The sequence below is a fragment of the Papio anubis genome, chromosome 3 (assembly GCF_008728515.1).
Source record: "Papio anubis isolate 15944 chromosome 3, Panubis1.0, whole genome shotgun sequence".
In the NCBI taxonomy this organism is placed as follows: domain Eukaryota; kingdom Metazoa; phylum Chordata; class Mammalia; order Primates; family Cercopithecidae; genus Papio; species Papio anubis.
The window spans coordinates 100,724,418-100,737,944 of NC_044978.1; the positions used below are offsets into that span (position 1 = coordinate 100,724,418).

The following is a 13,527-nucleotide window of genomic DNA, read 5'->3' on the forward strand; positions in this document are numbered from 1 at the left end:
ACAATTACTTAAACATTTTTGTTTATGTTTGTTTGTTTGAGACGGAGTTTTGCTCTTGTTCCCCAGGTTGGAGTGCAATGGCACGATCTCGGCTCACTGCAACCTCCGTCTCTTGGGTTCAAGCGATTCTCCTCCCTCAGCCTCTTGAGTCGCTGGGATTACAGGCGCCTGCCACTAGGCCCAGCTAATTTTTGTTATTTTTAGTAGAGATGGGGTTTCACCATGTTGGCCAGGCTGGTCTTGAACTCCGGACCTCAGGTGATCCACCCGCCTCGGCCGCCCAAAGTGTTGGGATTACAGGTGTAAGCCACTGCACCCGGCCACATTTTTTAATTCTCAGAAATTTAAGCAGAATCTTAATTCCTAAATTCTTAGAATTAATAATGTAAAGGTAAACTGAAGCTGGAGCCAAACCGGGAACAAAGACACAAGGCAAATGGCAGTGAGAATAGCCTTTATTAGGACTCGCGGGCGAGGTTCCTCGGTCCAAAGGTGCGGGCCGAGGAAGTCGAGCTGAGGGAGGAGGGTAGGGGCTTTTTTATAGCCCGAGAGGTAGGGAAGCTGGTTGTACAAACAGGGCCTGGGGGGTCTTGAAACTACTAGGGCAGGAGTCGAGTAAGGGTCATGAGGAAGGGGTCTTTGGAAACTGTTAACTGAAACTGCTGTTTACGAACTTGTGGAATGCAGGTGAGCTGCAGGTCATGGAGGAGTGTGGTTGACCAGCCGGAACCTCTGACATATGCAAGTCTGCAGGTGTGTTCAAAGAGGAAGGGAAGTCTCGAACAAAGGGCCTGCTATGCCAGGTGGCGCCGCCATGTCGGGTCTAGATCCCTGCCTAACATTCTGACCTCTTTCTAATAAGAAAAAAGCGGCGACGTGTTCATCTGGCTGCTTCCTGCTGGTATGGGTCGTCGTGGGGTTCTTCGGAGGTCAGAACTCGGGTATAGGGGTGGAGCAGCATCTGATTGAAAGTGACCCAGGAGACTTCTTTCATGCGGTCCTGGATGAAGCGGAGGATACAGGGAGCTATGAGTAGTAAGAAGCCAGTGATTAGTAAGGGGCTTAGGAAGGGTAGGACCTACCCAGCCATGGACGACTGCCACCACCCGAGTGGGGACTCTAATCCCGAGGTTTTTTTGTGGAGTCCTTCTTGGACTTTTTCTAGAGTGAGGAGGTTGGTTTCTACTAGTCCTGACTCATTGATGTAGTAGCAGCATTCTTCATTAAGGAACATACAGGTCCCGCCTTTGTCAGCCATAAGGAGGTCGAGTGCCCTGTGATTCTGGGCTGCCCCCTGGGCAACTGAGGTGATCTGTTGTTGGAGGGAAGCCAGGGATTCTGCCGAAGCTTCAATTGCTACCTGTAATCGGGCCGTAAGGTCTTGAGAGGATCAGACAGAATGAGTTAAGGCTCTAGTTCCAAGGCCAGAGGCCACGAGGGATGCAGCTAAAGAGACTCCAATCATTAGCGGAAGGAATACTGCCCTTGCCTGGAGGGGGCGGGCAAGGGACAGAAGAGAGGATAGCTCGGCTTCACTGTACAGGGTGAGGCTGGGGACTAGGGAGATGGGAACGCATAGGGTAGTGTTGGAAGCCTTGAGAGTTTTTGACAGGGTGGAGTTGCACCAAAAATACCCGCCTGGGGTGGGCAGTGAGATTTGGAAGCGCCGATCCTGTCCGGTTGCACCAGGAAGCATTAGGGGTGGAGTAGCAAAAGGGGAGTTGTTGTTTAAGCAGGTCTTGGAACAGAGGAACTTCCCCCAGGGTTCGGCTGGGAAGGGGAAAGGAGGGGGCTAGGTTAGAGGAGTAAAAAGGGCTAGGTAAAAGTACCGCAACCAGTGGGGGCTTATTCAATGCTGCACGCAAGAAACAATGGGAGATGTTGTACACCCCGGCCATATGTACTACCTGGGCCCCTTCTCTGACTAGGGTTAGCCAAGAAAAAGGGTTACCGCTGCCCTGAGGCTCGTTGGCTGTGTTGTCTGGGTTGGCTAGAGCTGAGATAACCTCTTCTTGTTGTTTGATATCAGAGGCCAGGCTGACGAGGCTGCTTGTGACCCTGACGTAGGCTCTATAAATCTTGAGTTGGGCTACGGGATAAGACTTGTAGCCGTGCCGGTAAAGGCGAGCCTCTATACCTGATGCCCACTGAGGGTCCCATGGGTCAGGAATGGTAAGGAAGAATGTAGGCACTTCTCCTCGTCCGTATGATCTGACTAACTGAACTGTTGATGCCGGTTGCTGCCACTTGGTGATGACATGTTGAGGTAAGTAAAATGCATGTTACAATAATGATATGGACACCCGCCATTGGTTTCTACCCAGTAATTGAGACAGTTATATTCTACCTGATCATAGAGAAAGCATATGACCGAGTTCCACCAGTCAGGGCAACTGTTAAAGGTGAAGAAGTTAAAGGTAACTTGACTCTGGCACCCTTGGGGCCGGCAGTCAACTGTGGCTAAGATGTGGGAACTTATGTGATTGTTTTGGGTCCAGGGCTCTGACAGATAGAATCTCCAGTGGAATGGGTTGACGGGGGGAGTTCGGGCAGGAGTCTTACCTAGGCTCAGGAGAACTGGATAGCTGAGGAAGGTTAGGCAGAGGGTCGTTACTGGCATGCGTAAGTCATAGTTTAGTAGGGGCAACGGCCTGAGCCGTCCATCTAGAATCATGCTGGGTGGGTGCCTTTTTCAGCTGGGACAGATGATACCAGGAGGGAAGGCCAAGGAGCTTGGCAGCAGTGGGCATGGTAAGGATTACAGTATATGGTCCTTCCCACCGGGGAGATAAGGCTCGGGGCTGCAGCTGCTTGACCAGTACCAGGTCTCCTGGTGCTACAATGGCGGGATTTTTAGGGTTTAGGGAAGCGGGTGTGGGAAGACACCTGTCCGCGTGTTTTCTTAGAAGCTCCCGAAGGAGGGTTAAGTAAGGGAGGTAGGAGCCTAAGGGAGGGGAGAGGGCTGGCAGCTCCTGGAAGAGGAACGGGCGTCCGTACAGCAGCTTAAGAGGGCTGAGCCCTGTGGGGGCCCGTGGAGCTGCCCTGAGACAAATAAGAACCAAGGGAAGGAGAGTTATCCATGACAGGCGGGTTTCTAGAGTGAGTTTGGTTAGATGCAGTTTAAGGAGGCCGTTTGCAAGTTCTACCTTACCAGACGACTGCGGGTGGTAGGGAATGTGGAGCTTCCAGGTAATCTGGAGTGCGGCTGCCACCTGGGGATGAGTTTGGAAAGGAAAGCTGGACCATTGTCTGATTGGATGGTTTCTGGGAGACCGAACCTGGGGACGATGTGCTCTAGGAGAGTAGTTGCCGCGACTTCTGCAGTCTCTCGAGTGGTGGGGAAAGCCTCAATCCATCCTGAGAAGGTGTCAACTAAGGTCAGCAGGTAGCGAAATTTTTTATATCGGGGCATGTGGGTAAAATCAAGTTGCCAATCTTCTCCTGGCTGGTGGCCTCTTAGCTGATGAGTAGGCCCTGGGTGTCTGAGCCTACCTTGGGGGTTAGTGGCCGAACAGGTGGCACATTGCTGATGTACTTTCTTAATTTGGGCCTGTAGTGAGGGAAGGTGAAAGATGGGTTCTAGGAAATTATATATAGCCTTGAGTCCTATGTAGAGTTGTATGTTGGTCAGTGTATGTACTGCCTGAGTCTGAGGGAGCGCTATTCGGCTGTCAATGAACACCCACCCATCCTTGTTTCAGGTAACACTGGGGTGGGCCATCAGGGTTTGAAGTTCCTGGGAAGAGTAGTTGGGGGAATATGCGGGGGAAAGAAAGAGTAAAGATGCTCGGGGAGGAGAGGAAGTGAGGGCAGTGGCCCATGCAGTGGAGTCAGCTAGGCTGTTACCTTGTGACACAGGTCCTTAGAATGCCAGTGGCTTTTGCAGTGGATGATCGCTACCTCTTTGGGGGCCTGGAGAGCATCAAGCAACCTCTTTATATGTGGTCCATTGACTACTGGCGTCCCTTTGGTGGTAAGGAACCTGCGCTCTTGCCAGAGAATAGAGTGAGCATGTGCAATAAGGTAAGCATATTTAGAGTCTGTATAGATATTAACCCTCTGCCCTTCGGAGAGAAGTAAGGCACGAGTAAGGGCAGTGAGTTCAGCCTTCTGAGAGGTGGTGCCTAAAGGCAAGGGCCTGGTTTCAACCGTTTGGGTTGCTGTTACGACAGCGTATGCTGCCTGTCGGCGTCTATTGGGGATTAAGACAGAACTCCCGTCTACGAACAGGGTATGGTCTGGGTGTTCTAACGGCTGTTCGGAAAGACCAAGGCAGACGGGTGGCAGGGTGGTGAGAACTTCTGGGCAGGAATGTGTGGGGGCGGAATCGTATCCTAGAGTGGGCAAGAGGGTAGTAGGATTTACAGCGGGTGAGGTGGTGAGAGTGATGTGAGGGTTTTCAATGAATAGCAGGTGGAACTGTTGAAGCTGGGACAGGATGAGATGGCTGAGACACTTATGTGTGATGAGATCTGACAGTCAGTGAGAAGAGTAGACTGTGAGAGGATGCCCTAGGGTAAGCTTGAGGGCCTCTTGGGTAAGTTCTGTGGCAGCCGCCAGGGCTCACAGACAAGGTTGCTAGCCCTGGACTGTGGGATCTAACTGCTTGGAGAGATAGGCCACAGCCTGGTATGTGGATCCAACCAGCTGGGCTAGGAGGCCAGTAGCTACCTTCTGGCGCTCCTCGGTGAACAGATGAAAGGGCCGAAGGAGGTTGGGGAGAGAGAGAGCAGGGGCAGAAAGGAGACAGTCCTGAAGCTTCTTGAAAGAGTTGGCAACCAAAGAAGGGTCGGACAGTGGTCCGGTGGGTGTCTCCTTGGCAGCCTGGTAGAGGGGCTTGGCTAAGACCTCGAAGTTGGGAATCCAATGCCTGAAATACCCTACCAGTCCTAGGAAGGACAAGATGTATTCCACATCCTGAGAAGGCTGGAGAGTTTTGATGAGGCTCATTCTATCTGCCGTGAGGCTTTTTGTGGTAGGTGTGAGGAGTATACCTAGGTAGGTGACAGTAGGGGTGCAAAGTTGAGCCTTAGCCGGGGTAACCCAATAACCTCGGTCGCCTAGAAAATTTGAAAGTGTAGCAGTGTCTGCAAGGGAGCACTCTCAGGAAGTACTACACAGTAATAGATCATCTACATATTGTAGAAGGGTGCTATGGGTTGGGGGCAGAGGAGGATGTCCCATGCCAGTGCCTGTCCGAAAAAATGGGAGCTGTCTCGGAACCTTTGAGGCAAGACAGTCCAGGTCAGCTGGGAAGAAACATGAGTGTCTGGGTCCTCCCATGTGAAGGCAAACAGAAAGTGGCAGTCTGGGTGTAGAGGGATGGTAAAGAAGGCATCCTTCAGGTTAAGGACAGTGAAATGAGTGGTGTCAGGGGGAATGCGCGAGAGGAGTGTATAGGGATTAGGAACAACTGGAAAGGTAGGGACTAGTGCCTCATTGATGAGGCGTAGGTCCTGTACGAGGTGATAGGCCCCAGAGCTTTTCCATACAGGCAGGATAGGAGTATTACATGGTGAGTTGGCAGGAACTAGAATGTGCTGCCGGAGCAGGTGTGTAATGATGGGTTTTAGTCCTTGTCGGTGTTCAAGGGAGATAGGGAACTGGGGTCTAGAGGGGAACTTGGAAGGGTCTTTAGCCGGATGCGGACCGGAGTATGGTGCTGGGCAGTGATCGGGGTGGAGGTGTCCCACACCTTAGGGTTAATGGGGACTGGAAACAGGAGTGGGGGGTCAGCCTGGCAGGGTTTGTCAGGTGAGAGAAGGTGGAAGAGGAACGTGAGGTGTGAGGAGGGGTTGGGTCGGAAGTGAACTGAGGCCCTTAGCTTGGAGAGGAGATCTCGTCCTAACAAGGGGACTGGGCACGAAGGAATGATAAGAAATGAGTGCAAGAAGAGGGAGCCATCCAGGCGGCAAGATAGAGGAGGAGTCTGGTGGTAGGTGGAGGGAGTGCCGTCAATTCCCATGACTGTGACAGTGGAGGGGTGGCTGGGGCCACTGAAGGAAGGCAAAACAGAGTAGGTAGCCCTCGTGTCCATAAGGAAGGATATGGACTTACCCGTTACCTGGAGCATAACCCTGGGCTCGGTGAGAATGAGATGGGTCCCCGAGTCTGGGCCTCTTCAATCTTCGTCGGTGTCGAGGAGCTGGAAGTTGCCTCCAATACCTAGAGGAGGGTCGTCACGTGGAGGCGCAGCGACCGTCCTTAGGTTGGGGCAGTCTGACTTCCAGTGGCCCATCTGCCGACAGTTTGGACAGGGGCGAGTTGGCTCCTTTGGGTTATGGCACTGCCTGGCCCAGTGGCCGTCGTTGCTGCACTTGAAGCAGGCACCAGGTGGCGCTCAGGTAGTACCTCTTTTCTGGGAGCTCCTGGAGCCAGCCGGCCTCAGCGCTGCTACCAAGGCCTGGGTTTGGAGTTGTACCTTCTGTTTTAGCCTGGCCTGTCGTTGGGCCTCAGCTGCTTCCTCCCTGGAGTTGTAGACCTTGAAGGCCAGTTTGACTAAATCCTGGATGGGAGTTTGAGGGCCTTCCTCCACCTTTTTAAATTTTTTTTGGATATCAGGGGCCGACTGAGAAATGAAATATGAGGCCAAGACGGTTCCTCCTGCGGGGGAGGCAGGGTCAAGGCAGGTGTACTGAATAAGTGCCTCAGTCAGCCGGTTAAGAAAAACAGCTGGATTTTCATCTGCGCCTTGGACAACCTCTTTTAGTTTGTTAAAGTTGACTGATTTGTTAGAGGCTGCCTGCATGCCGGCAGGAATGCACTGAACCATTATGTCACAGTGGCAGTGACCTGCCTGCCCTACCTGGTAGTCCCAGTCGGGCTCAGCCGAAGGCACTGCCTCGATGCCGACTGGCATGGCGGGGTCAGTTAAATGAACCTGGTTAGCGTGCTGCCTGGCTGCCGCTAGGATGCGCTCCTGCTCCTCAGGAGACAGGGTTGAGGTCATAACGACATGGAGGTCATGCCAGGTGAGATCATATGCCTGGCATAGATACCTGAACTCTTTGATATAACGAGTAGGATTGGCCAAAAAGGAGCCTGCACGCTCCTCAACCTTAGACAAATCTGCCAATGAAAATGGCACATGGACCTGGACTACTCCTTCGGCGCCTGCCACCTCTCGCAAGGGACACAGGAAGTCGGTCCTGGACCGAGTATGGGCTGAGACAGGTGAGGAAGGGGAGGAGGTGGAGGTAGGGGAGACAGAATCTGTCGGGTTTGGTAAGGACACATGGGGGGTGGAAGGGAGGGGAGGCATTGATGAGGACGGGGATAATGGCGGGTCAGGGTAAGGAGGAGGTTGGGCGGGAGACTGGAGGGGTGGCCAGAATAGGGTGTCAGGAGGCACAGAAAAAGAGGAGGAATCATCCCTCTCCTTGCTCGAGGGAAGAGACTTTGCGAGTAGGACCTGAGCTAACGAGCATTGGGCGCAGAGATCTGGGCGAGAACGCAAGTCCCAAAAGGCTTGAACATAGGGTATCTCGTGCCATTTGCCTAGTCTTTTGCAGAAGTTGGTCAGATCCGTGAGGATGTTAAAGTCTAGAGTGCCTTCTGCAGGCCACTGAGACTGATTATCCAATTTATGCTGCGGCCATGCTACTGTGCAGAAGAAAATGAGCCGCTTTTGTTTTATGTCTTGGCTGAGACTTAAAGTCTGGAGATTCGCCACGAGGCACCCCAGAGGGGATTTTCGGTCTGGTTTGGACTGGGTAGTTCCCATGGTCCTAAGACGGGGGCAGTCCGGAGGCAATGGGAGCGTCCTCCTACTGCCACACGGAGTGCAGGGTACGGCGGCTTCCAGGGAGGTTGGACGTCTTCTTGTCCCCGGTGCCAAGGTCACAGTTGACTGGAGGGAGCCCCTGACGTGGCCACGCCTTTCGGACAGGGACTTCCCGGAGGGGGCCTACAGGACAGGGGAAAACTTACCCAGCAGTGATCAAATTGAGTCTTGGATTTGGTGAAACGGCTCCCGGCTTGGAAAGAAGGTCCTGGCTTGGGGAGAGGGGAGCCTGCCCGACCCAGCAGGAGTCTGGGGAAGGGGGTCTCCTCCCAGTTTTTGGCACCAAATGTAAAGGTAAACTGAGGCTGGAGCTGAACCGGGAACAAAGACACAAGGCAAATGGCAGTGAGATTAGCCTTTATTAGGACTCCCGGGCGAGGTTCCTCGGTCCAAAGGTGTGGGCCGAGGAAGTCGCGCTGAGGGAGGAGGGTAGGGGCTTTTTTATAGCCTGAGAGTTAGGGAAGCTGGTTGTACAAACAGGGCCTGGGGGGTCTTGAAACTACTAGGGCAGGAGTCGAGTAAGGGTCATGAGGAAGGGGTCTTTGGAAACTGTTAACTGAAACTGCTGTTTACGAACTTGTGGAATGCAGGTGAGCTGCAGGTCATGGGGGAGTGTGGTTGCCCAGCCGGAACCTCTGACGTATGCAAGTCTGCGGGTGTGTTCAAAGAGGAAGAGAAGTCTCGAACAAAGGGCCTGCTACGCCAGGTGGCGCCGCCATGTCGGGTCTAGATCCCTGCCTAACAAATAATGCCATTTATTGTGTATTTACTGTGTTTTTGGACACTATGCAGAGTTCATTCTTCGCATTATTTAACTTTCCTCTAACAACTTTTTGAAGCAAGAACTCAGTGGTGAAAATACTGAGTTGCAGAGAGCTTAAATAAACTTGCCCTAGATCATAGGTTAGAGCCAAAATTTGGTTCTAGGAACTCTGATTCCAGAGCCAGTGGTCTCAGCCATTAAATGCAGTTCCCAAACTTGTCTGCTTCAAAAAATGCTGATGCCTGTGTCCCTTCCCCAGAGATTGTGACTAAATTGGTCTGAGATGTGGCCTGGGACTTGTAGTTTGTAAGAGATCTCCAAATTTGCGGACAGATTTGGAAACCACTGTAACACTGCTTTGCTTGGGACATTAGCTAACAACAGCCACCTGAGAGCTATTTCATCCTGCCAATTAATGAGATAACATCAAAACTGTGTTTTCTAAAATAGAGGAAAAGCTTTACCTATGGGAGAAATTATAGCACAAAAGAACAATAGCAAGTTATTCATTCACATTATCAGTACTTATAGATGGTCTTTTAGGACTGATTCAGTTTTTTACTGACTTCAACCTGTGTCAGGTCATAAAGCTGAAAGGCAAGGTTGGTAATACATAAAAAGCCTATAGAATAAGTGCTGCAACTTTCATGGGTGACAGCACGGCTGGCCACGAGGGGCATTTTTGTAGACTACTCTCCCTTTTCCCTTAGGTCTGGAACAACAGAAAATATCTGAATTTAAAAGTTCCATTAACTGTTTTTGTTGAAATTCATAGCCTGCCTCCCACTGGAGCGTAAACTTTTTGAGAAGAGAGACCTTCCTCATTTGTGTTCTGTCCATACTGGCACCATGCTTGCCTATGGGAGCCAAATCACAAGTTGGCTGAATAGTTAATTGTGTTTCCTACAGTGCTCTATTTAAGCCATTGATACACTGAAGTTGTAACCAATAATTGTAACTACCATTCATCTACTATATGCAAGATTCTTTACATATATATGTAAGTGATATACATATATACACTAATCTTGTTTTGTTTATCACTAATCTTGTTTTTTTTTTTTGAGATGGAGTTGTTTCGCTCTTGTCACCCAGGCTGGAGTGCAGTGGCGTGATCTCAGCTCACTGCAACATCTGCCTCCCAGGTTCAAGCGATTCTCCTGCCTCAGCCTCCCGAGTAGCTGGGATTACAGGTGTGCACCACTATGAGCGACTAATTTTTGTATTTTCAGTAGAGATGGGATTTCACCATGTTGGCTAGGCTGATCTCGAACTCCTGACCTCAGGTGATCTGCCTGCCTCGGCCTCCCAAAGTGCTGGGATAACAGGCCTGAGCCACTGTGCCCGGCTGTTTATCACTAATCTTTACACAGACCTATTAATCCTCCTATCTGAGAAGGGGGAACTAAATCCCTGAGAAATTACCCAAGATTGTACAGTGGAGTAAGCAACAAAACTGAGGTTTGAGCCATGTCTGTCTGATGCTGTAGCACACCCACTTTTCTTTACCAAAAACATTCTAGACTCTTAGATGGGATTAAAAACTCCTAAGAAAAGACTCTGGAGTAATCCTTCATTATAAAGCCTATGGGATCACCTACATTTTTCCACATTAAAATAAAAAACAAAACAGCTTCTAAACAAGGTTTTTCATTAGCTTAACCATTTCTTGTGTTTTGGACATTTCAGGATTACCTAATTTCCCACTGTTAAAGATACCACAATGAAGATTTTTCTGCATAAATCTTTGCCCACACTTGGAATTATTTCTTTAGGGTCCATTTCTGTAAATAGAATTGGACTAAGGCATGTAAACATTACTGACTTACACTATCAAATTATTTTTCATAAAATATACTAATTTAGACTTTTACCAGCAGTGCACAAGAGGACTCATTTCATCCCTGCCAATATCTTTATACTTTGCAAAAAATTTTTGCCAATTTGCTAGTTTAAAGAAAAATCTCATTTTTTGCGTTGTTTTGATTACAAGCAAGTTTGAGCGTTCTCTCTCTTTTTTTTTTTTTCCTTTCCTGTAGTGCTGATGAACTTTTACTTAACGTTTATTAGCCCTTTATATATCTTCATAATTCTGTTCTCATCCTTTGTCTATTTAATTTTGACACTTACCTTAGTGTTTTCTTATAATCTGTACATTTTTACTCTTCAAATGTTAAGACTATTAACCCTTTATCGTATTTATTGCCAAATATTCCTCCAAAGTTTTCTATCATCTTTAAGTTTTAATTTGTGACACAGAAATTTTAAGTATTTTAATCTATTTATATTGTCCTTTATATGTTTTGCCACCTTTAACTCTAGAAGATTAAAATCCAGGGATCAAGTAAATATTCTCTTATTTCCTCTAATTCAGTTTTTAAAATATTTAACTCCTTGATTTACCTGTGGTTTATTTTGGTACATAATATGATATATGTCAGTTGGCCATTTCCTCAAATATTTCTTTTTCTAACTCCTTTCTCTTTTAATTTGTGATGCTATCTTGATCATATTTTTGATTCCTGTTGAATCTAATTTTTGCTTTTACTTTTGTTTTCTTTTAGCAAATCCTGTTTCCTGTGACTTTGTAAGGAAATGGTAAGATGTAGTTATAGTACTATTTTCACAGACCTAAACTAATAGGCCAGCCAATCTGGATGGGGCAGATTCATTTGATGTGGGTCTACCTTGGGGTTTTCAAAAAGGACATTCCTAGGCTTTCTCTTTGTCATAAGGCCCTTTTCTTTTCTTTCTTTCTTTCTTTCTTTTTTTTTTTTTTTTTTTTGAGACAGAGTTTCACTCTGTTCCCCAGACTGGAGTGCAGTGGCGTCATCTCGGCTCACTGCAAACTCTGCCTCCTGGATTCAAGTGATTCTCCTTCCTCAGCCTCCCGAGTAGCTGGGATTACAGGCATGCACCATCACGCCCAGCTAATTTTTGTATTTTTAGTAGAGATGGGGTTTCACCATGTTGGTCAGGCTGGTCTCAAACTCCTGACCTCGTGATCCATCTGCCTCAGCCTCCCAAAGTGTTGTGATTACAGGTGTGAGCCACCACGCCTGGCCCATAAGGCCCTTTTCTAATCACAGTTCCTATGGGAAGAGGAATGAAGGAAGACAGAATTACTAAGAAGTTACACTTCTGGTCCCAAGCATCTTGGATAAGAGATATTCATCCTATAGAATCATTAGGGAGAAATACGAAGGGTTCATATAGGTGAAAAGTAAATAATACCAGATTTTATTTTTATCCACTTTTTAAAGAAATGGGTAAAAACCATTCATATTTATTGTTACTGATTAGCTCATTTATATGTATGGCTATTATTTAGACTTATTAAACAGTGGGACAGAAGATTGAGATGTAGGAGAACACTTCCTTTTTCTTTTCTTTTTTTTTTTTTTTTTTTTTGAGACAGTCTCACTCTGTTGCCAGGCTGGAGTGCAGTGGCACGATCTCGGCCCACTGCAACCTCCGACTCCCTGGTTCAAATGATTCTCCTGCCTCAGCCTCCTGAGTAGCTGGGATTACGGGCATGCACCACAACACCTGGCTAATTTTTGTATTTTTAGTAGAGATGGGGTTTCACTATGTTGGCCAGGATGGTCTCGATCTCCTGACCTTGTGATCCGCCCACCTCGGCCTCCCAAAGTGCTGGGATTACAGGGGTGAGCCACCGTGCCTGGCTGGAGAACACTTCTATTCTCTGAGTTTTTCACTTGTTTGCTAGGTACTTGATTCATTACTTAGTAGATCTGAACTTTTAAGCGATTTGGGATTCTGCATTGACAATCTCGAATCACAGATTTTGTGAAGTTCCAGTTCAATGTATCCCAATCTTCCTTGCCTCTAATTCAAATACGGTAGCTAATGACTTTTCAAGAAAGTGCCCTTTATGAAAAAAAGAAAAGAAAAATGTATATGTGTATATGTGCATATAATGCACAACAATAAATGCCTCCTGAAAACCGATGCTTACCCTTTGTTAGGCTAAGATACAGTTAGAAGAGGAGACAGAATATAGGTTGAGCATCCCTAATCTGAAAATCTAAAATCCCAAATGCTCCAAAATCTGAAACTTTTTGAGCATGGACGTGACACCACAAGTGGAAAATTTCACACATAAGTACTTACCACAAACTTTGTTTCACACACAAAATTATTTAAAATATTATATATATAATTACCTTCAGGCATGTGTGTAAGTTGTATGTAAAACATAAATGAATATTGTGTTTAGACTTGGGTCTCATCCCCAAGATACCTCATTATGTATATACAGATATTTCAAAATCTGAAAATATCCAAAATTCCGAATACTTCTAGTCCCAAGCATTTTGGATAAGAGATACTCATCCTATAAAATCATTAGGGAGAAACACCAAGGGTTCATATCAATGGTTCATGTAGGTGAAAAGTAAATAATACCAGATATTATTTTCATCCACTTTTTAAAGAAGTGGGTCAAAACCATTCATATTTATTGTTCATTTACATGTGTGGTTATTATTTAGACTTATTTTGTATTTTATGTTTTAACATTTAGTTTTAAAATTTTATTGTGGAGATAGATCTCACTTTGTTGCCCAGGCTGGTCCCAATTTCCTGACCTCAGGTGATCCTTCTAACTCAGCTTCGTGAAGTGCTGGCATTATAGGCGTGAACCACCACACCTGGCTGTATTTACCATGCTTTCCAGTTTTTTCCCCCCTTCCTTATTCAGGCAGCAAATACTACTACCTTATTTTTGTTTAATGGTTTTCAGTTAAAAAATAGGTTTTCTCACCAGAATTCTGAAAAGTAGATAGGACAGATATATCAACTAGATTTTACTGAGAGAAAATGAAAGTCAGCAAAGTTAAGTCACTTTCCCAAGGTTGTCAGGTGGCTGAGGAGTAGAGCAGGTAGAATTAACATCTACTGAATAGTACCAAGTATCCACTCAAAATACCACAGTACTTAAAATAAATAATGTATGCTG

At 47.3% G+C, this 13,527-nt stretch overlaps 2 protein-coding genes across 5 annotated transcripts in view; one reads left to right on the plus strand and one right to left on the minus strand.

Annotated features, from left to right (window-relative positions):
• THEGL (theg spermatid protein like) overlaps window positions 1-13,527 on the plus strand; it is an 83,145-nt gene that overhangs the window by 16,785 nt on the left and 52,833 nt on the right. For all 3 annotated transcript variants that reach the window (XM_003898858.2, XM_009207042.1, XM_009207041.1), the window contains exon 2: window positions 11,111-11,144. In XM_003898858.2, the coding sequence (XP_003898907.1) occupies window positions 11,111-11,144 (34 nt within the window). The remainder of the gene's footprint in view (window positions 1-11,110; window positions 11,145-13,527) is intronic.
• On the minus strand, window positions 603-7,997 carry LOC116274172. Of its 2 annotated transcripts, XR_004182764.1 has the most exons (3): window positions 7,930-7,997; window positions 6,058-6,238; window positions 603-1,026 (listed from the first exon to the last, which is right to left on the minus strand). XR_004182764.1 is itself a non-coding variant. In XM_031664470.1 (2 exons), the coding sequence occupies exon 1, from the start codon at window positions 6,947-6,949 to the stop codon at window positions 6,341-6,343; it is 609 nt and encodes a 202-aa protein (XP_031520330.1). In that variant the 5' UTR covers window positions 6,950-6,997; the 3' UTR covers window positions 603-1,026; window positions 6,058-6,340. The 2 variants fall into 2 exon arrangements, 1 of the variants encoding a protein (XP_031520330.1); XM_031664470.1 differs by lacking the exon at window positions 7,930-7,997 and having other exon boundaries at window positions 6,058-6,997.

Coding starts and splice junctions, on each gene's coding strand:
- LOC116274172 (XM_031664470.1), bottom strand. CDS start 6,949: ATGACCTCAACCCTGTCTCCTGAGGAGCAGGAGCGCATCCTAGCGGCA.